The sequence below is a fragment of the Corvus kubaryi genome, unplaced genomic scaffold, assembly GCF_017639235.1.
Source record: "Corvus kubaryi isolate FWS band 111438036 unplaced genomic scaffold, C.kubaryi_AGA036_p1.0 66, whole genome shotgun sequence".
NCBI classification, from domain to species: domain Eukaryota; kingdom Metazoa; phylum Chordata; class Aves; order Passeriformes; family Corvidae; genus Corvus; species Corvus kubaryi.
In genome coordinates, this window is record NW_024582054.1 from 11,937,172 (window position 1) to 11,959,502 (window position 22,331).

Consider the following 22,331-nt stretch of genomic DNA (forward strand, 5'->3'; position numbering starts at 1 on the left):
AGCAATTGACTCAATGCCAGAAGGAAAAATAACCAAATATCACCTTTCATAGCTTCCTCATATAATATCTTTCCCCAAAGATTTTTGAGATGCGCACATTAAAAGTAAGTCATCACTACGCATAGAATCAGGATTCCCTATTTACAAATACCTCATGTGAATTCTGAAATGTATTACTAAGAGAAAAAAAATAAGGAAAAACATAATAATTAAAACTTTAAACTTTTCACCTGTTCTTTCTCAGCCACTCTTCTATTTCTATATTCCCAGATTTAAATCTATCTAGAAGAGTATTCACTACATCGGTGAGGTTTTTTGTCTGTTTCTCTTATTTTCTTTTTTATTTTCCTTCACCCAGCTTTTTTCAAGACCAAAACCCCTGTTAAGCCACTTTAAGGAAATGAATGGCATAGTAGCCACTAATTAGTAGCTATAAACAAAAAGTAAAATGAAAAAAAGAGGGAAAGAGAGAGGGAGAAAGCAAAAATCAACTTACCAATACTATGAAATTGCCATCTCTGATGAATCCTTTCAGGGAGGAGTTGTAAAATTTTCTATAAAAAACCAGAACCCAAGGATGTATGTTGTAGATATCACTCTTGAAAGACCAAACAGCCCTTTCACAAAGGCTACAGATCAGAAGCTGAAGCATCAACTTAGAAAATTCCCACAATGTTTTCCTTGGAAGCATTATTGTCCTTTCAAGATGATCCCATTCCTAAAGCTAAGAAGCCCAAAGGCTCTGACAGACTGTCTCTGAGTCCTGCATTGGAGACTTCAGATGTTACTGCAGGTCATTTGGCTCCACTGCCTCTCTGATGGATACTGCTGCTTACAGCAGAGGGAATGGGATGGAATGGGATGAGTGTCTGTCTCAGTTGCCCTGGTTCATAACAGATTGCATTAAGTTATTCCACCTTTCTAATGGCTTCAGCTAGGATGTTCAGCTGTCAACTTGCCTCTGTGGCACAAGCAAACATTTGCTTCAGCCTTCTCAACCAAGGGGTAATGAGCTACAGCAAAACAATGAAGACAAGACCTCTACAAATAGAATGATCATTTCCAGAGACAAGAAACAGAGCACAGTCAGTAATTAAAAATCTATCGTGTAGGACTTGCAACATTTACACTAGACGCATTTGCGACTTGTAAATAACCCGATTTCCCAAATGAATTTCTGGCTGTGGCCCTCCAGCACACTGTGCAAATGCTTCCAAAGCACAGATCACCTAATATTCCTTTATGCAGGAACTAGTGAACAAATGAACTAGCTCTCTTTCAGATTCAGCAATGTACCTCACTAACAAATAAATAATAACTGAATTCATATTCAACCATGTGATAAACATCAATAAGCTTTGAGTTTTGCAGATTTTTAAAAAGCACAATGCTTGTTCTATAATTATAGAAGCCTCCATCAAAAAGGAAAGATGAAAACTTGACAAATATAAGCTGTTTCTAAACTACAGTGTCTGCTTAGAAATGTTCTAATTTTGCTAAATTATTTCATTAGTATCTAATTAATCTTGATTAAGATACGCTTTAAGAAACAATATTGTGAGATGCAATTTTCAAGTAATGAATATATTTTAAAATAAGGAATATTTTTCAGAAAAGATCTAGAAAAAAAATGTGCAGTAGCAATCTATTATGAGAGAAATCAGAGATAATATGCAATCAAAAGGTCAAAAATAAAATGATTAAACAGATATCACCTTTCTAAGAATTTCAATGTGTATAATACATTATGCAGAAATACCACCACCAAAGACTAATCAACTATCTAGAGACACAGAAACATCTTTTTCCAGTTAAGATATCTTCTTGCAAAACTGCAAGTCAAATTTTTATTTTTCACACAAAGCACATAAATGCAGCTCTATGCAAAAGGGAGAAGGAATGCAGTTAAATGCAAAGTGTATTTACAGACAACTGTAGAATAACAGGACTTAAAGCAAAAAAATTCAAAATATCTTACCTCAAAAATAAAAAGAATAGAATCTAATTCTTCTCTCTGAGACTTGTGACCTAGTTGCAAAAATAAATAATTAAAATAGTTAAATAGTTAAAAATAATCAGAAGATGCACTTTCTTTATCAAAACAAAGACCCTTAAATGTGTAAAATAAAAACCTGCATTTATACAACCATAACTTTGCACTGCTTCTGCAAATAAAAATTATACTCCACAAATACAAGTTTATAGCAGCTACAATTTGTATAACTTCCTATTATGGCATCTACAGCTGGGAGAGATTAAGTTACACAGTATCTTGTTAAAGAATAATTCCACAGAACACAAAGTATAACACCTTAAGAACCCTCACTCTGCAAAAGGGCAAACAGAGTCATCAGAGAATAAACACTTCTTCCTCACCTCCACTGAATGCACATCTCATTGCTCTGCCTTTATTTGCAAAGTTAGTTCTTAGACATATTTCTGCATAGCTAATGTTATCATTTGTGACCAAATAGAGCTTTATTTATAGCATCCTGCTTTATTTTATAACAAAAACACAAGCATCAAGACAAAAAGAGTTCTATCTGAAATACTTACCTTTTTGTTTAAGGTTCACTTCAATAGTCACAAAGTTTTCAAAGAACACATAATATATATGTGAAAAATGTAGGTCAAAAAACTGTTTGAGATCAATTGATTCTGCATTCTCTGAAAAACAGAACAGAACACTATTTATATTTCTTTCAAATATTCAGAGTCAACCATTATCCAGTGGTAAGAACTGAAATATTTAAAAGAAAAAATACTGGTTTTTAAATAATTAAGTAACTAAATAATTAAAGAAACTATTGACGTTTTCATTCTTTACACTGAGGCTAATGAAATTCAGTATGGCATGCTGTAAGCACCTAGTGAATTTTAAAGCAGAAAGCAGCATCTTCTTGTACACCCATTGTCTGCATGACAGTAATGCAAACGCCTGCCATGAACCCTAATTCCATCAAGACTAGCACTGTACAGATCAATTTGGTTTTAATTGTCAATTTAATAGAACTAAAGCTAGTGACACTGCCCAAACTCTACAACAGAAAGACCATCACAATCCCCAACAGTAGTTACTAAACACAACTAAGCTTAAAGAACGTGGAAGAAGGATGTTAAGTGAGGAACACATCTGCTCTGTAGAGAAACAAGCTGGGAGGACACAAACTGCAGCACTGGATTCCCACTGTTTCTTCCTTATTCCCTCCAACTTCCAACACATACTTTACTTTGTAGTCTGGCTCAGTCCCCCACCCTCCTTTCATTGTGTGCTCTCAGGAGATCAGAAGATGGGACCTCAGGGATACCCTCAGGTATCACTGTATGTATAGAGGAATGTGCTTTGTTGTGTACCCCAGGAAGGTTTCCAGACTCTCTTCCCACAACTCTCTAGATGGTTTTCTGCAAATTCCCAGTAAAGAAATACACAGTGACTTATCTTGATTAATTTTAAAGTGATCATTTTAAACAATCAAGCCTTAGTACACACTGAAACAAAAGACATTCCCTCTCCTGTTATTCAACTACATAAGACTTGAGAAACTAGGTGGACAAAACAATACCATGGAAGCACAGAGGAACAGGAAGACAGCATTTCAAGTGGCAAAACTCTCCTCTTATTCAGAATACTCATGGGAAACAAACAAAACCAAACAAAAGCAAAACATGAAGAAAAGTGAGGCAAACAAAACTTTTATACCCTTTCACCAGCTGTATACACTGAGACATCCTCTTTCACTGCAGATATATCTTCTAAACAGCTCCTTCTGTGTTGGATCACAGGGTTTTTAACCTGTTTTAGAATTACATCAATCTGTATCATCTCACACAACTGGATATACAAAAATGGCAGAGTATAAAGACAGGAACAATCAACTGAAAGGATGGCCAAAAGCATGGCATATTTTCAGTTATGTTTTCTTATGTAGCTCTAGAGGATTATTAACTCAATTTTAACACAAATTTTGCCATAAAAGTTTCCAGTACAGATTTAATTTTTGCTGTATCACAGCATTCTGCCAACATCTTGCATAATGAGCGTAGTAGAGGCAGGGTGCTCTTGGAGCAGTAGGGCTATATCAGCAACCAAGATCAACTCAAGCAAGGCAGCTCAGCTAGGAATAAACAGCAGTCCAGAGCAGCAAGCGTGCGCCTGACCATCTACAAGCTTACCAAACCCCTGGGTTTGCAGAAACTGCCACATCACCTACAGATCAGCAGCTCAACTGCTACAGTTTAGAGACACAAATGCTAAATGACAACAAAAACCAATTCCACTTGAAACAAGCTGAATGAGTATTTTCAGTTGATCAGGGAAATGCACACGAAATGGAGCTATGACTAGAGCATAAGCACAACAACTACAACCATTTCCGCTCGTGGGCAGAGCCTTAAGTCAGTCCTAGGCTAGGGACAAGTAAATACTGGAAGGAAAATAAAGAGTTTGAGATGGATGGATTAAACAAAAAAAAAAGAGAAAGCAATGATTGAGACCTTCAGGAGAAAGAAGGGTGACAGAAGATATCTTGTAGTCCATATGTTTATAGGACTGTACAGGAATTGCACGTAGAAAGCAGTGGAATGGTTCACTCAATGCAAAGGTGCAGAAAACACTAGTTCCAAATGCTAAAGGGATAGGAAGCAGTTAAACAGCGTCCCTTCCAGTCAAAACACAGAAATGCTGCATTTTTGCAGGCATGTTAAATGTTTCATTTCCTGAAATAGGCCCTCATTCTTTCCTCAGACATGGGTCAGCTCTGAAGCAGACCAAAAGAAAAAACCCGAATGCCTAAACCAAATGTATTCTTTAAACACTCAATCTTAACACAAGAGTCAGTATTTTTGGAGATGCTATTCCTAAATTCTTCAGGCAACAAACTGAAGACTTGTCTACATAACCAGCTGAACACTGACTATCATTTTACCACATAAGTGCATATGTACAACTGGTACTGTGGTAAGGCATTCCATCTTTGGGGTGCGGGACGAGGAGGAATTTCAGAAAATTGTCCTTTTTTAAATTTTTTGTTTGTTTTCTACTTATTTAAGAATAATATGGTGTCAATCATCTCAAAAAATGCTTGAAGGAGCAGTGGTAGACCTGTATTACTACCACTAACACCCAATTAACATTAAAAGCATACCCTCAGAATACAGTTAGAGCTTGCAAGAGTAGGAGGAGAGTAAAAAATTCCTTGACTTTGCAATTTCTATAGCAAATGCATTTTACTCTGATTCCTTCCTAAGAACACACTTGAGAGCATAATCAAAAGCAAGTTTTTTAAATTGAAACCAGTTAATAACTGAATTCTTGCAATAAATACTATTGCTTCAGATGGAAGAAAATGTAACATTTTATTTAATGGGAATTTTATTCTTTTATTACGTGAAAATAATACTTTTTTAAAAACTCACTAACTATTTCTGTTAATGCTGAAAAACAGCTTTCCTCCTAAGGGAGGGAAAACACAGTTATTCATCTGACAGGCTTGCCACCTACAGCAAAAGAGAACATCTGCTCATCATCAAAAGGCACCTGTAGTGATTCAATCAGCTGCTAGTGCAGAAATTTGGAACCTTGCATTGGTCAAGAAGTTTGGAAGTCATTAAGAATACCCTGACATGAATTATGGCAAGAAGAAGGAGGGGGAAAATAGCAGATACAGCATGGAGATAACAATGTAGACCTTAAGAGAGCTTGATATGGCCACCTGTAAACATCATTCCATTTCACAGCTACCTCTACACTGAACAGAACCCATAAGACTAATACATGTATGGAGAGACTACTGCTCTCCTTGATTGCCGTACCATTAAAACTTCCAGTTACATGCTGCTGTTACAGCTTTCTTCCTTAATCAAGGATTTGATCTTTTTCCTAATGTCTCTAAAATTTTCAGTTTACCTCTAACCTTGTCATCAGCTAAAGGAACAGCTCCTCAACTCTCACATCATAAACCATTTTCTCCAACACCAAGTCACTGTCTCTTCTCTATGCTCTCTTAAAGTATCATGCATATTGCATACAGGTAAAAATCATTTCTTCTACAAGCAGCATAACCTTTTCAGACAGCCTTGAACCAGGAATTTGCAGGAAGTTGCTTGTCTGCTTTGACTAGCTAAATATTTTCTGGCTTTTTAAGAAGAGAGACAGCTTTTTTTTAATGTAAAGTGTAATTAAACAGAAAGAGGCTTTTCTCTACAACTTCCCATGCATTCCTCTTTTTTAAACAAAAGAACTTTACATTTTTCCACCACAGGTCATGTAACTAACACAAACTAAAGTATTCCTTCTGTTCTTGCTTCTAAATCTGGATTGGGAGGAGAGAAGGACTCAGAAATAGAGCTGGCATCATATGAAATAGTTGGAAAAGTTCCTCAGAATGTGAGAGGGAAAAATGGGATACTAGTGTATTTCAAAGGGATGTAAAAACTAAAGTTTCTACTGTACAAAGCATAGTTTCAGTACACTAAAACCCAGATTTTCAGCATTTTATGAAAGCTGGTTGTCAAGAAAATGCAGTTTTCTTCACAACAGCAATAAACATGGATCTTTGCAGTTTTTTCCTTAATAATTTTCTGTAACTTAGAAACTGGTACCAATCTGATCTCCATACTAACTCTGTGTTCGGTGGTGCTATTTTTTGTTAAAAGAAAAAGCCCAAATCTGTTTTGGCGGGGTCCATTTTGTTTTAAGTTCAGTATTTCAATTGTTTACCTTTAAAGTTCTGTCCTGTGCAGAAAAGTACTAGCTTATTTGCTTTATAATATTTTAATGTCACACAGTATGTTGTTTCTTTGTGCTTAAACGCAACTTTCTCCTTAAAACAAAGCAAACCCCACCAAAACAGATTTTAGACATATATTTTAACTGTTCTGAAGAGAACTTTCATCAGTTCACACCGCATCGCAGGAATTAAGAAAATAGTCTGTATGATTACAGATTAAGTTGTGGTTAATTTCATGCTCTATTTTAAGAGTTTTAGAATTTAATACTATGTTTATACATAAAATTGTCAGAGCAGGTAGTATAATGAAAATATCCTGCCTCCTTCCAAGACTTACTGGCTTTTAAGTCACTTTCCCTTGCCCTTACCACAAACCAAACTGACAACTGCAGCAAACAATGACCTGGAAGATGGCCAGACTTCTGGATCTATTTCTGTAAAGCAGAGGCCTGCTATGAACTGACAAGGTCAGTATTAATCCCTGTAACAAACTGGTGCCACTAGAAAGCAAAGGTTTCCATGTCCTCAATGGATAATCAAAATTATTCATTCTTAATTCTCCAAGCTGAAAAATTTAAGGGTGTAGTGAGTTGAACCTGAATTGATGGACAGACTTTTAGACCAATACTGTTTCTTTACAGCAGAACAGTAGAGAGATTTGGTTACATAGGGACTGTCTCGAATAGAAAAGCATGTAACTGAGAAAGGTTAAGTGGAAAACCTCGGGAACTAACTGGTAGCTTTGGCATAGTTAACAGACTGTCAAAGTGAAAGAGCCCTGATAACAGACCACAAATGCAAATCTATTAAACAAAGGCTTCACGTTAGCCCTTACTGTTTCACATCTAACTACAAGCTATTTAGCAAAACCATTTTTTTTTTTAAAAGGTAATTCTGTCAAAGAAAATATTCTTGAAGGTTTTGGTACTGAAAAAGGAACATGACTTAAAGAAATCTTCTAATGGACTTCTATTTTGCCTCCGACAAGTCTGAACTCCTGATCACAATCTTCTAGATACAAATGAAAAAAAAATCACAAATGAATAAGCAGGTTAACAGCACCAATGAACATCATCTGCATACAAACTCTTACTATACCAGTGCTCTACAGGAACGAGCAGAAGCAGCTGCCAGCTTTCCAAGCTAATTCTCTAAGGGTGCTTGCAGAGTCTGAGAGTTACACTAGCAAACTTTTAAGAAATACTTCCACAACAATTCACGTGTTCCAGAACTTCAGCTTTTATTTGAGCAGCTTCAGACACTTCCATAGTAATGTACTTATCTTCATTCCAAACTGTCAGAGCTAAACCCACACAGACCTTTCCTTTGCAACCAAGTGGTCAGAGCCTCCCTTTTGTCTATCCTGGGGCTTTGATCTGGCTCCAGCCCTTAGCCTTGCAATTCAGCAGCCCTGGCCACTGCTGAACTCTGCAAGTCGAGTGTAACATTAACCAAAATACTAAAGCAGAGTAAATCTTCCCCCTCTGCTCCTGACCAAAACATAACATGTTCAGGGTTAAATCAAGAGTGACAGAACATAAAGACCAATTTCTTACACTGCATGCAACCCACATCCAGATCCATGAGTTATATGAGCAGTGACATGACCTCTGTAGTTAGACTAACCAGGAAAGAGAAAAAAAGTCTACAACTCTTGCCAAAAATAATACATCTTTGCACATCCACAGAAACTCCAGGCAGCTAGTTTTGTTGCATCTTCTCATTTGCTGTCACTTTAACAATGATAAAACATTTTTCATTTATGACTGATGTTGATGATGTGCAACACCAATGAATGCCATCCAGCTGAAGCATTAGGGCTAACTGCCAGTGAAATAGATTTCTTAAATTAAAATCCCTTTAGATGAATACAATCTCTGTTTAAATATATTGTTTAATATTAAATGATATATCAGAATGGTATATCATTTGACTTTGAATGTGGTCCATTTCATTCTATCCCATATAATTTGACTTTTCCCTATCAAAGACTATTTACATGAGATGATCAGCACTAACCAACCATCAAGAATAACAAAACAAAATAATAAAATAAACAGCCTACACTTTAGATACTCTGTTCTCTTGCATTTTACAAGTATTCTTTCCATGGTTTCAGAGATAAAAGCAGTATAGTTTTAGATATCAGATACAAATATAATAATTCATGAGAAACAATATATTTCCTTTTTTCTTTACTCTGGATTAACAGATCATAGGCCTATAACTTCTACTCTACAAAAAAAGTGAAAAAGGAGGGGGAAAAAAACCCACCCAACAAGAAAACAAGTATCTTAAAAATTCAGGCCTATAAGTAAATTTTAAACCAAGTATATTCATTTGACTTACTTGCACAGTAGGATTTCACAGAAATCATTAAATATTTAGAGGTTTTAGCTTTTAAAAAAAATACATATATTTCCAAATTCTGACTGAAACTTCAAATTCAACAGGCAGCACCAACATATGTGATATCAAAACAAAAAGTCACTATTATTAAAGTATGATCTTATGAAAGGTCACATACCTAGTTGTCTTAATTATTTATAGAATGCTCAAACTCAAAGCACTGTTTTAGCAAAGGACAAATAAACCAAGATCTCATGCTTGAAAGATTACTAGAACAAACTTTTATAAAAGACCATTTTAAAATCATAGAATTTTAGTTTGATGTTGAAGTCTGATTAAACAGTGCAACATTTTAAGAATAACGCCATATTATTTCCACTTCAATGATCCTAAAAATTGCAATCAGCTGCTAATTGACTGGGGACTGCTAAAAATATGTACATATATATATAGATATCTTTTCTGGAAAATCATTGTACAGGCAATACCTAACTCTGTAAGGTACATGATGTGCCTCCCTTCCATCAGCTGGAGAAGCCTCAGTGATCACACCTGCACCAACTGCAGCTGGCAGCCTTCCTTCCAGCAAGGCCTCGCTGCTGCCACACAGACCCCCAGGGAATCCTGTCCACCATTCCCGCCCAAGGTTCGGATGCTCTAACTACCGCAGTCACACACAGCAAACAAAACTTACAGCATTTCCAGCATACAGGAGCAAGACAGCACAACAGTTTGTTAAAGAGTCACACACTGACCAAATGAGCACTGGGGAACTGTATGAGACTCTAAGGCACTTCCCAGAACTGAGAAGGAAAAAACCAAATGGAGCAGGGTGGGGTAAACGCTTCCCTATGCGAAGAAACTAATACATCTCAGAAGAATAAAATCTATTAAACCAGATAGCTGCAGTTGTTTCAAGAAATATACTGCAGCAACATAACAATGAAAAGCAGATTACCTTTGCTCATATACTGCTAAGTCCCAAGATATGAGACCTCAATCTTTCCAATTTTTCTTAGCATTTCTTAGCAATAATAATATTTCTTACTACTCAGGGGTCTCCTAAAGGCTTTAACTTCTACTAAAAAAACCTTATACCTATGACATGCATAAATTTATCATATATTGTACTTACTTTAACAAATAATTTAATCAATTCTGAATTAGTCACCTGAATTTCACATAATTTTCTCGGGTTCCCGAATGACAAAAAAGGCTGAATAGAGCCAAACTGAAGCAGATCAGAGAATCAGAGACAGGATATGGGACTGAAGTGGAAAAGAGCAGTTATCTACTGAAGAGTTTCAGAAAAAAAAATAAAACCAAGAAACAAAACCAAAACCCAAACCACAAGAAAAGCATTTTCCCCCAGTATGCCCATAACTGATTGCTAGCCTAGCATTCAAGAGCTTCCCAAGACAAAAATCATTTACTGTAACTTGTAACTTCAAATTTGATAAGCCTTAATAGATGTTATTTCCTAGTCTTTTTCATATAATTTTTCACCCTCTGTCCCTACACAAAGGAATTGTAAAGCTTTCAGTGTCTTTCCACATTAAAGTTTTACTCTCATCTAAGTCATTCCCATACCTAAATCTTCTATACACTGACTATAACAACAAGACTCCTAAAGCTGCAATGATATTTGGTACAATGGAACACCACTGCTTTACAAAAGACACACAATTTTTTATATATCCTTATGCAGACTCATTTGCATTTTTTACTAAATTTAAACTGAGTTGTCACCAATGACAGGATACTTTTTCTTAAAAGAATACAACTCACTTCATTCTAAGCTATCTTCTAACAGACATTTCAAAAATTCCACCTAATGTACACTACTTTTAATTTGTTAAAAATAAAAGTCACAGCTCTTTGTGCTATCCATCCGCTTAGCTTTGTATTGGGTTCTTTGATATTGTTCAGTCTCTTCTGATCCTCACTAAAAATGGCATTATACTAATTTAAATACTTTTAGATATGCCTGACTTGCACCATTGCCTTGCAGGATGCAACTCTCAGTGTTTTCCCATAATTAAATTTTTTTGATTTCTCTTTGGCTAATGGACAGCCATCAGTCTATAATTCATGAGCACTCACCTCTATTCATGACTATTCCATTATTTTGGCTTACTGGTGAACTGCTGCTTTGGATGCCTTGCTAAAATAGCAGGGAAATGAACTAAAACTCCCTTTCCTCCCCTCAAGTCTTAACCATGAATCCAAGGCCATACCTGTTTATTGTTGCTGAACCAAAGACTAAAATGTACAGCAAGAAAAATGAACTCTGGTCCAATACGCCTTGCAGGCCTACTGAAAAGATTATAAATTAAAGAACAAGAGAAAATTCTCTCCTTCTCCTGTATGTGAAACCGCAGAAAATTCTCTTCTGGGTACCTTTTAGTCTCCAGTGTGCAGAGGCTAAGAGCAATAAACAAAATAAATCATTTTTCCTTCATGAAGATGCTGAACAGACATGACCTAAGATTTCCTGCCCATCCCCTCAGATAGTCTGTTGGCAATAGCTAATTTGGCTCCCCTGAACACACGGAAATATGGCAATTATTTTTCTGGGGGAGTTGTCACTGAGGACAAAATGATACACAGCACTTCACTGCTCAAGCTGTGGGACAGTGCCTGTATGAAAAGCCACCTCAGGGAGCAGTCTGTCTTATGGGGGCTCCTTAATTTTTTTTATCTGGTCCTGAAGATTAGTCAAAGAAACAGCTGGAGAAGAAAGGCCATAGATCTTATGTTTTGGAAGCCACTTTAGGCAGTAGAGAAAGGATTAAGGTAAGGAGCTGATCACAGCAGAAGACAGACTTCAAATACTTCTCTTGCATTACAGTAGGAATATGTATGGAAATACCTTATTCTTCTGCCCTAAAAAAAACCCTGGTTTTGTACCTCATGAACCTAAGAATATCTGCATAATGACAAAATCTTGTAGATGTATCCAAAACAGACAAGCTGAAGAATACTGTTACACCTTTGCCTAATTACGCAGTCACTCACACACTGTGTTCTCCCAAACCTGGAGAAAGGATGTGTGGGAGCCGTGCTTCAGCAGCTGAGATATACACATGGTGGGGGGGTAGGGCATCATACGAAAACATCCCCAGCAAATTTAGTCTGTCCTACAGCCAGTAAACAGAAACCTTAGATTAGATAAGAATGTCCGCTTGACATTGCTTATGGCTTGCAACTTACAGAAGGCACCCAATTATTAAGAAAACTGAAGGAAAAAACCTTGTTAATAAATTGCAAGCAACATAAATACAAAATCTAGAACAGATCAGACCAAAATCATTCAGAGTGTTTTGCAGACTAAAGCAAAACTAGAAATATTCAATATACTTTAGCCAGGAAATCTAAATTCAGAGGTACTTAGCTTCTTTAGAATGTTTTTTCCTCTTAAGTTCTAACTGAGGAAGTAGCAAAAAATCAACACAGAGCAAGCTACAACTGGCTCAGTACAGCTAGTTAGGAAGAGTGGTACATTCTGAGTGAGGCAAGAGGGTGCATCTGACTACTGAAGTCTCTTAGATAGCTAGCTACAAAACTATGCTCCATTTCAAGTCTAGATAATTACTATGTTGCAGAAAATAACTCATGCAGAAGCAGATGGTGCAACATGGGAACACCTGTTCCTTTAAACACCAAGGCAAAAAAAGGGAGAAATAGCCGTTTTCCTTTGAAAGGAAAGAATTCAGCTTTGGAGGACAAGATACATAAATACCACCAGACTGTGGGCAGAACCCAGAATAATCCATTCAGCATTCTGTGCTAAACACGGAATGCAGTTGCCCTTGACCCAGCCCTGCTCACATGTTGATAAACTGTCAGAAGCAACACACGCATTTACAGGACTGAAGCGCCCAGAAGAGACTCCAGAGCAAGCTTCTTCTTTCAAGGACAGCTTGATGACAATGACGTAGATTTTTACAAACACATGCAACTAACAGATATCTTGGCATGGTTAACTCGAGGTTTGTTTTTGTTTCCCCCTGGTTTTTTCATTAGGCAATTATGCTGTATAATCACAATTTCTAATTCACTGGTCAGGTTAAATGGCAGCTCACATGGAACTGCAGCAGCATGTAAGGGCTTGTGTGTCCTCCTTTACCAACTGGCAAAACAAAAGTGTTTTAAATCTGGCTCTATAGAAGCTCATTCACATCTACGCTAGTGAGCACTTACTGCTGTAGTTCTTACCTTGAAAACGTACCCAAACATAAATTGTTACTGTAAGAACGTAGGGGAAATGGATTCGGGAGTTACAGGCATCATTTGCGCTCACCAGCCACTTTTATTCATGCGCACCAACTTAGCAGTTTGTGTATTCTAGAGAATAATTCACACGCGAAGAACACTACTTTTTCGCCTCCTTCCACAGTTACCAAAGCAATTCCACCTTCAGACGGAAATGTCCGTGTTTCAGTACAAAAGCGACGAGCGAAGCATCCCGCGCCGCGCCCGCGGGGTCCCGCAGCCCCCGGCACATTGCTGCAGTCTCGCCGCCGCCGGCCCCGCCATGCCGGGCGCGGGGTCTTCCCCTGCTCGCCGGGTGGGGTCTCCAGCCGGAGCTGAGACCCGAGTCCGCCTCCCGCCCCAGCGCCCAGCCGGTCCCTCCAAATTCCCGGTCTTTCCCACGCCGGCACCCGCGGCCCCCGCTGGCACACTCCCTTCCCCCCTCCCGGCCACCTCACCGATGAGGACGCGTAGGTGCTTGAGTCGGGTGAGTGGGTCCTTGCGGGTGTCCAGCACCTTCTGCGTGGATTTCCGCACGTCCCCGTGCGGCTTCTTGGAAAACATCCCGCCGGGCCCGGCCCCGGCGCCGCGCTCCAGAGGCGAACAGCGGCCTCCGGATCTGCCCGCTCTGGGGCCCCTACATAGCCAGAGGCGGCAGCGCCGCCTCCTCGTCCTCCTGACTCCGACTGCGATGCGGCGAGGGCGGAGGGGCGCGGCGCGGAGCCAACTCCCCGCGGGCCGGGGGGCCGGGCTGGGCCTCGACTCCCCCTTCCTCCTCCCTCGCTTTCCTCCCGCTGCTTCACGACAGCCGTCAGGTACGACCCCAGGCGTCCCCATGGCAACCGCGTCGCGACGTCACGGCGGCGCTGCCCAGCGCACCTCCGAGTCGTGGTGGGTGGGGCCGCGCCATCTCTCGAACCCCTCGCCGAGGATGGAGAGCGGGCCCCAGGGCAGGACATTTAGGGGCTCGCTGCAGGATCCTCTGAGCAGCTCGGCAACAGTACCTGTGTGGGAAACTGTACTTATACTGTTTGTAAGTAAAATGTAAAGTTATCCCATTACACAGCTACTCTGGCTGTACAGAGACGCTGCAGTGTAAGGGGGCAATCCTGTGAGCAATAAGGAAATAAAATCCAGGTGGGGACCGTATTCACCACGGCAGCGACTCCAAACCTTTACTCAAGCCTCAGTTGTGCAACCAGCAACGATGTGTCTCATAGTTCCTCTTTCCACACTGGTCCTCAAAGTGCTGCAACTCCTCACTCCGAGCTCCTGGCCAAAGTTGCTTCTCCCTGATTTCACTGCCCACGCCTTCAGCTGCAGTGCTGGCATCGAGACTGAACCATCAGGCGTGTTTGGGTCCATCACCATGGTCTAAGGCATCCTCATTTCTTCTGTGCTGTAGGACGGTCCTGTCCCTTCTGCTCCTACAGCAAAACCAGATGAGCTCAAGAGACCACGTTCGTTCCAGTTCCATGCACAACCTCACCAGTGAGGCCCACAACACCCAAGGAAATGGATGAGGTGCCATATCAACTCTTGCTGAGAACTGAATTACTAACATTGGAAAAGTCACAAGTTTCTCCTAAATGTTTGTTTGCATTCATGAGACAGAGAATTCTCAGACTTTCCAAAAGACATCTGCTGTAGTACCATTTAAGACTCTTTCCAGTATCTCTTTGCTTGGACATTTTTAAACAGTCAGTGGTGCTCTGTTTTGGATAGAGGATATCCGCTTCCCTGAGCTAAGAGTCTGATTGCAACAGCTGGAGTTTTTAATATTGGCAATATTTAATTATTTGAGACTTGTTTTAAAATTCCAAGAGTTGTCAACATTTACAGACCTATCACATAAATAACATAACCCAAGTGTTTACATTAATGACAGAGAACAGTTAGTATTAGAAGCACAAGGGCAGTGGGATTTAGTCAGCAGGCCATCAGTGAGGGACTCAGTGTTGTCTGCCTGACTATATGGTCTGTTCCCCAAAAATTAATATTCTACCATCTCTGTAAATGAGATCTGAAGATTAGCAATGTTAGGTAATAGCTAGTATTACAATTATTTGGTTTACTATAACACAGTGTATTTTAGCTGTTTAAGATCTGACAATGATACATTGATTTATGTGCTTTGTTTTCTAAATTTCATTAATTCTAAACACAATTTTGCATATTTAAAAACTTTGAAAGATACCTTTTCTTTGGAGAATTTGCTTGTTTTTCTGTTAATTTTTACATCTTTAACTCAAGACGAGATTAAAAATAATAGAGTAAGGCATCACGAAAATATTAACTGACAGGAGGGAGTGGTGTTAACCAAGATAATAATGACTTCTATAGATAACCTCCTCGTGCAGACCACACCAGGCAGGAAGGGCATGTTCTGTGCACAGGAAAAGCCATGATCTTGCAGAGGCTTGACTTTGAAGCATGTGACTTCGGTTCCTTTGAATATGCATGGCGGACAAAGTTAGAAAATGGCAGGATTAGTTAGGCAGAGGTTAGGTTCTGCTGCATTCCAGGCTGCTATTACTGTGCCAAATTCTTCGCATTTCCACTTTAAAGAAAGAACTTTTAAAATATTCTTGTCCAGGTGCAAGGGGACTGTCATAACTAAGTTTAACTGAACTTTTAGAGGAGTACTGTAGACAATTAAGTGCTGCAGAACTTTATTCCCTCCTCCTATTAACTGTCATCAAGCCTGACAGAATTCAGAAAGCATTTGGGTAATACCCCCAGGCATATGATGTGACTCTTGGGGATGGTCCTGAGCAGGGCCAGGAAATGGACTCGATAATTCAACTCATCAGATTCTGTGATTCTGTAACCTCTACAGGATCCCATAGGATAGTCAAAGTAGTGGGGGCAATTGGGTCACATTCATACCATCAAAAAACTTCTCTCAGTTTATCTAGGATTTATGGTTTCCTAAGATTTTAGCTGTTGCCAAATACTTAAAAAAAATACAGGTATTTTTTAATATATCCTAGAGAGTGCAAACCCTTCAGTTGCAGCCTGATCCAACAGTTCAATGGATACATTGTTTTGAATTCTTGCATACACCTACAGATATCTAAGTTTCTGGAATTCTTGCCTTACTATTATTTAAACCACATAAGTGTACATGATTAAAAGTGAATTAAAATTACTCAGATTTTCACTAAGTATTTCCCATCTTTCAGGTAGCTAGTATAAATCTTAAACCTGACCCCTCTGAAGTGCATGCACTGAAGAGATATTTGCCCACATGGTCCTTCAGGAGAAAAGAAGAAATTTAAAAGAATTTTTAAAAAGTGTTTCACTGCTTCTGATAATTTCATATTTAGCTCACAGTGTCCTTCCTATGAGGGTTGTCTTGCTTCTAGAGAAAGAAGGCTCTCTAAATTCTGCTGTGGCCATTGGAATGGTGTGCTGTGAACCTCTGGCTTTACCTGTGCAGCAGTATTCCTGTTCATCCTGAGTAACAAATTTTTACTTAATTGGCAACTATTTACTTTATGAAAAAGGCGCCCAAAATTAGATATTTAAGTTTTAATAGTCAAAACCACAGTTCTGTACAATTTAATACTCTAGTGTAATGTGTTGATACTAGAGATGTTTACTACTTTCACCTAAGCAGTCAAATATCAGGATCCTCTAATATATTTCTAGTATAAGAATCATGGAACAGCAGCTGTCCCTTCAACAAAATCCTCTTCCTATGAAAAAAACCCCATAATTTCCCATTACATTTGCACAACTCTGTGTCTCACAGATGTAATCTGGAATTAATAAACTTCTGTGTTTAAGGGAAGGAGCTTTTCATGAGCTTATACTCTGCTTTTGTTTTGTTAAGCAGTGTATCAGCATTAATACCTCTGTGTGATACAAAGTCAGAACACTGCAGTCTTTCCAACCACCAAAAATCCCAAGTTTGAATAAACTCTTCCAAGAACTACAGAACTCATGAAGCCAGATTTCCTCCAAATTTGTATTCTAGCCACTGAAAGCCATGAGCCACCTCCCTTCACAACCATAAGCCTTCCTTTGTTTAGTCCTCCCCTACCTATTTGGGATGGGTAAGAGGCTGGACTGCAGTTAAGTCTTAACTACATGCGTATGGGTTGGCAAGCTGTTGTCCCTTGGACAAAAGCTAAGTGAACACATATCCCTCTCTGGGACATTACTAGTTTTTATTTGTTCCAAATGCTGTTTCACAAAACATGCAGACATCTTTAATATTCATGCTCTCATGTAATATAAGATCTAAATCAGACAATGGCTTCAAAAACAACAGCGAGAGTGCAATTGAAAAAAAAAAAACAAACAACAAAACCCAAACCAACCAATCAAACCACCAAAACCAACCACGCAATCATTACCTAAGCTTTGTTTCCTTAGCATGCTAGCACTGTGTCAGCCATGCTCAAAGAACAGAAGGGGTATACGGCCTATCATGATGAGAAACTTTCGGACACTTGGAAGTTATTTAAAACTGGTTATTAAATTCATCATTACTAATTCGTGGCCATCAGTGCCAGAGAATTTAGACTTTTGCTATGTAAAGTCACCTCCAACTCACAATGTTTGAGTTCTAATGTGAGCACTAGCACCCATATCTGATGTGAAAGAGCTTTTGAAATGTGAATACTCTGATACAGTGGAAGTTGCAACAACTTTTCTTTTAACCAGAAGTACTCAAACACTCTCTCAACCACTGAGATGTTTTATTTTTCTTTCCCAACTTATGAAATAGTTTTGCAATATTGGCAAATGCACAAAAGAAACCCTGCATGTCTGCCAGCCTCTCTAGGTGAGAGACAATTTTGTACAGATTATTTCCTTTCTATCAAAGGAAATATTTTGCCCCGATCTCTCCTGTTATGTCACCTGCAGGAGTAAAATGGATATTTTAGAAATAGGTCATATCTTTTTGCGTTTATTTTGATTAGTACAACTTTACACCTTTTGCAGCACATATCAGAGTATTTTGCCTAGAAAAAAACATGATCTGAGGAAGGAACATCATCCAATAGCCTTCAAACATAGCTCATAGCTTGCACCCCATGACTGCTACTTTAAATTGCTGCTGATCTTGACCTGCATGCAAAATAGTATTTTCAGAGTTCTTGTGACCTACCTCCTAATATTGCACTTTCAAATTGAGGGTGAAGAGTTAGAGTTAATAAAGTATTCAGAGTATCATTTTTTAGTGATAAAAAGTGGCATAGTCTGGTTTGCTAGAGTCCAAACACCCCAGGGCTACTTTTTTCAGCTAATATGTTGCTGTTCTGTCTCCTTTGGAGGACCTCACACCAGCAACCAGACCTGTGATGACCAGTCCAAGACATATTAAATCTTTGAAATGGGAGAGACTCCTAATGAGAAGGTATTTCTAACACATGCTAAAAGCTTTTTCATCCCTGCTTCTCAAGGTGTCATCTATACCTGTATCCTAATGACTCACATTATAAATATTTTCGGTTTCTCCCTTTACAATTTTCTTCTTGTCAGAAATATTCAGTTACTATGCAGTTACTCACTAAAACAAAAGCTGGCAATCAGGTTTATAATCAGAAAGTTAGTAACTGCTTTTCAGATTCTAAAGGGATACATGTTTCTACTCACTGCCTCCATGCAATAAATTAGGTGTAAAATTACAGCTGTACTTCCTAGCTTTTTCTGAAGGTGTCCCAAATTGGGAAAGGAGAGATCACCATCTGTATTAGCCAGCATTTTATTTATAATGATTGTTATTGCATCCAAATTTTTTCAATGCCAGTTTTCAACAGAATTTCCAGTTTGGAATTTTTACATTGCTGCCAACTGGCCCTGTTAATGGTCTCTTTCTAATTGTTGGAATATACCACAAAAAACTCCCCCGCTGTTAATCCCCACTTCCCCATTAAATGCAGAGCTGAGCAGGTGAGGATGATGACAATCACCTTCTTAATGGTTATTTTACTTTAATGAAGGGCATAAATCATGATTCAGAAAAAAAAAAAAAAGCCAAAACAAATAACACCTTTGTAGGCACCTAACACTTTCTTTCACTTATCTTGATGAAATAGTCATTCTACAGACTGGTCCTCTGGTAGCTGGCTGGATTAATAGATGTGTGTATACACACTAAGCAAAATTATTTGCAAGTCCTCTAAAAGGCTGGATAGAATTTCTTCTTTTCCCACTCCTAGCATTTGCCTCTAGAGAGCTGATTAAGATAGGTGTTGCCACTTTATATGTTAAGGGCTTATAGGTGATCTGATAAATTAACTTTATAGTCTGGAAATAAATGATAAGCAGCCATTAGCACTATGCCACCATATGTAGTGCCCAGAGGTACCCTTTTCTCTTAGGTTTTCTAGCACTCTATTTGGGCAGTCAAGTTAACTTCAACGAGTAGCTTTTTTTTCTCTGCACAACAGTAGATGTCTATATTGCTTGAGCTGGGTAATCCCCCCCTCTCCTGGCTATAAACAGAAGAGAAGCATGTAGAATTGTGTGTTATTAAAAAAAGTTTCTGGCTTAACTCGTCATCTTGGTTGCTGATTTCCACCAGGGCATGGGAACTTTGATTTCCTTCTAGGGTTTATTTTTAGCTCCTTTAGACCTAGTTCTAACTGTTTGAATAGGAAATGACAACCAAGACAAAGGTTTCCTGTTTTCCTGCCATTCCTTTCCCGGCAACTGTTTCCAGTAGCTTTTTTTCTAGTCCAGAACCTTTGATTTCTAGTCTTTTTATCTTGCTAGTCCAAAAGGCAGCACTTGAATTGGGGATTGTTAGGCATTTTGATTTCCAGTTTTGTGGTTTTTTCCCCTTCTGAATCCCTCTAGATATTTAAAAAAAAAATTCAGATCCAGCTTGTGAAATGTCCTGGTTTTCTTCTGGGATGTGTTCTGGTCTTGTTTCAGGCCGTCTCCTAGCTCCTTTGAGCCATTTGACTATCACCCATCATTACTAACACTATTACCGGGCTACCTCAAAAGAATGCCAGCCTGGGGGGTAGGGAAGGGAAAAAATATTCCTTGATAACTGCCTCTATCAGTTTTTAAAGCTATATGAACCAGCACTTGCCCAGGCTTCGGGGACTCACAAGTTCCCCGGGAAAAACCTGGGGACAAGGTCAGCTACTGCTGCTCCGTCAAGTAGCCAGAGACATTTAAATACCCTGGGCCGGGCCAGCTCCCTTCCGCCGAGGTCCGGCCCGGCGGCCGGAGCATGCGCGGCTACCGCCGCAGGGCCGTCCCTTCCCTCGGCGCCGTGCTGGGAGCCGGGAGCAGAGACCCCGCGGAGGGGCTGGGAGGAGTGCCTCGAAGGAGTGGACACAGAAGAAAGAAAAGCCTTCCGCAGCTGCCCACTGCTGCGGATCTAGGAAAGGACTCGGGATTCCCATGTGGGCTACAGTTCTTTTACAAATCGTAGGTTTAGATTAGATGTTAGGAGGACATTCTTTACTGTGAAGGTGGTGAGGCACGGTAGTGGATTATCCAGAGAAGTTGTGGCTGCCCCGTCCCTGAAGTGTTCAAGGCCAGGTTGGATGGGGCTCTGAGCAACTAGTGGAAGGTGTCCCTGCCCATGGCAGGGGGGTTGGAGCTAGATTATATTTAAGGTCCTTTCCAACCCAAACCATTCTATGGATCTATGAAAAAAATGACGAAAATTGTAATGGGTATGGAGAATGCATGCCAAGTTTTGCTGTGTCCCTGGTTGACTACAAAGCCGGAGACAAGAAAAAGAGAAAGGATGGAGTTTGCACACTGAAGGATGGGAGGTTAATTTTGTCTACTATTTCTCTCAGTGTCCTTGGAGAAGAGGTGGCACACCTACATACACTGCTCTTGGGGGAGATTCAGGGAAATTATTTGCATTGGATATACAGAGATGTGGAAGAAAAGAAGTGACTAATGTACAGCAATGGTTATTGTGGTTGAGGTGGGCAGCTATTGCTACGGAGGTGGAAATCCATAGGGAAACTCAGAAGTTATTAACTGCTTCACAATATAGCCTCCATAACATCCATCCACACAGCAGAGAGGGGCCAAATTTGGATCTCAATATGAAGAACTGCTACTGCCAGGCACAACCTGAACTTCTTTGGAGCAGCACATCACATCACTGAGACAGACTGTGCTTTTCTACTACTTCAGCTGGCCTAGATTTCCAGAGTGAGCCTGTGCAGTACAAGTAAGCTCACCTTCGCCCCAAAGATATCACCCACATTGACCTTCAGGCCACCACCAGCTCTGTATTTCAGGACACTTGAGGATCCCTGCCAGACTTCCTTGTACGTGCGTATGTCCTGAGGTGAAGCTAATCAGTCCCTCAGAGCAAGGGGACAGTTGAAACAGCTTTTTCCAGTAAGTGTCACTTGTATTCAGTACATCTTCTGTAGCACAATTAACAGCAATTGGCAAATGAACAGAAAAGTACTGATACTCAAAGCCAAAAAAAACCTATCCCAACCCTGCACAGATTGCAGCGTATCTGTTTAGTCCCTTCTCTTATCCACTCTCAGTGGACAGCTGTCAGCTTTAGTTAAGTCTGATTTAATTTAAAGCATATCACACTGATTACAGGACAGCATATAATGGGAAGAAACAAGTTTTGCTGGGGAGGCCACTATTCATAGAATCATAAAATGGTTTGGGTTGGAAGGGACCTTAAAGATCATCTCGTTCTAAGCCCCCTGCCATGGACAGCGACACCTTCCACTGGTCCAGGCTTTTCAAAGCCCCATCCAGCCTGGCTTAGAACACTTCCAGGGATGAGGCATCCACAGCTTCTGTGGGAAACCTGTTCCAGTTCCTCACCACCCTCAGTAAAGAATTTCCCCTTAATAATCCCAAGGGCCTCTCTCCTCTGAGATCCGAGCCATAAGGGACGCCTTGCCAGGATGCTCCTCCTCGATAGGAACCAGGCAGGTGGTGGGGGCACACGTGAGGCCCCGCGTCGTCCCTCCGCTACTCCGGCCCGGAACGGCAACGATCGAACCCCGGCGCCGCACAGGGCCACAGCCT

The 22,331-nt window shown here is 39.8% G+C and overlaps 1 protein-coding gene across 15 annotated transcripts in view; it reads right to left on the minus strand.

Annotated features, from left to right (window-relative positions):
• The window catches only part of RALGAPA1 (Ral GTPase activating protein catalytic subunit alpha 1), a 139,125-nt gene extending 116,815 nt beyond the window's left edge, over positions 1–22,310 (minus strand). For 8 of the 15 annotated variants that reach the window (XM_042046979.1, XM_042046980.1, XM_042046976.1 and 5 more), the window contains exons 1-4: positions 13,790–14,136; positions 2,557–2,667; positions 1,979–2,028; positions 497–554 (exon numbers count right to left, since the gene is read on the minus strand). In XM_042046979.1, coding sequence (XP_041902913.1) covers positions 497–554; positions 1,979–2,028; positions 2,557–2,667; positions 13,790–13,895 — 325 coding nt within the window. In that variant the 5' untranslated portion in view covers positions 13,896–14,136. Of the gene's footprint in view, positions 1–496; positions 555–1,978; positions 2,029–2,556; positions 2,668–13,789; positions 14,137–22,305 lie in introns of those variants that run through there. The other 7 variants (XM_042046988.1, XM_042046986.1, XM_042046985.1 and 4 more) reach the window with 3 other exon arrangements.
• Positions 22,311–22,331: the final 21 nt, after the last annotated feature.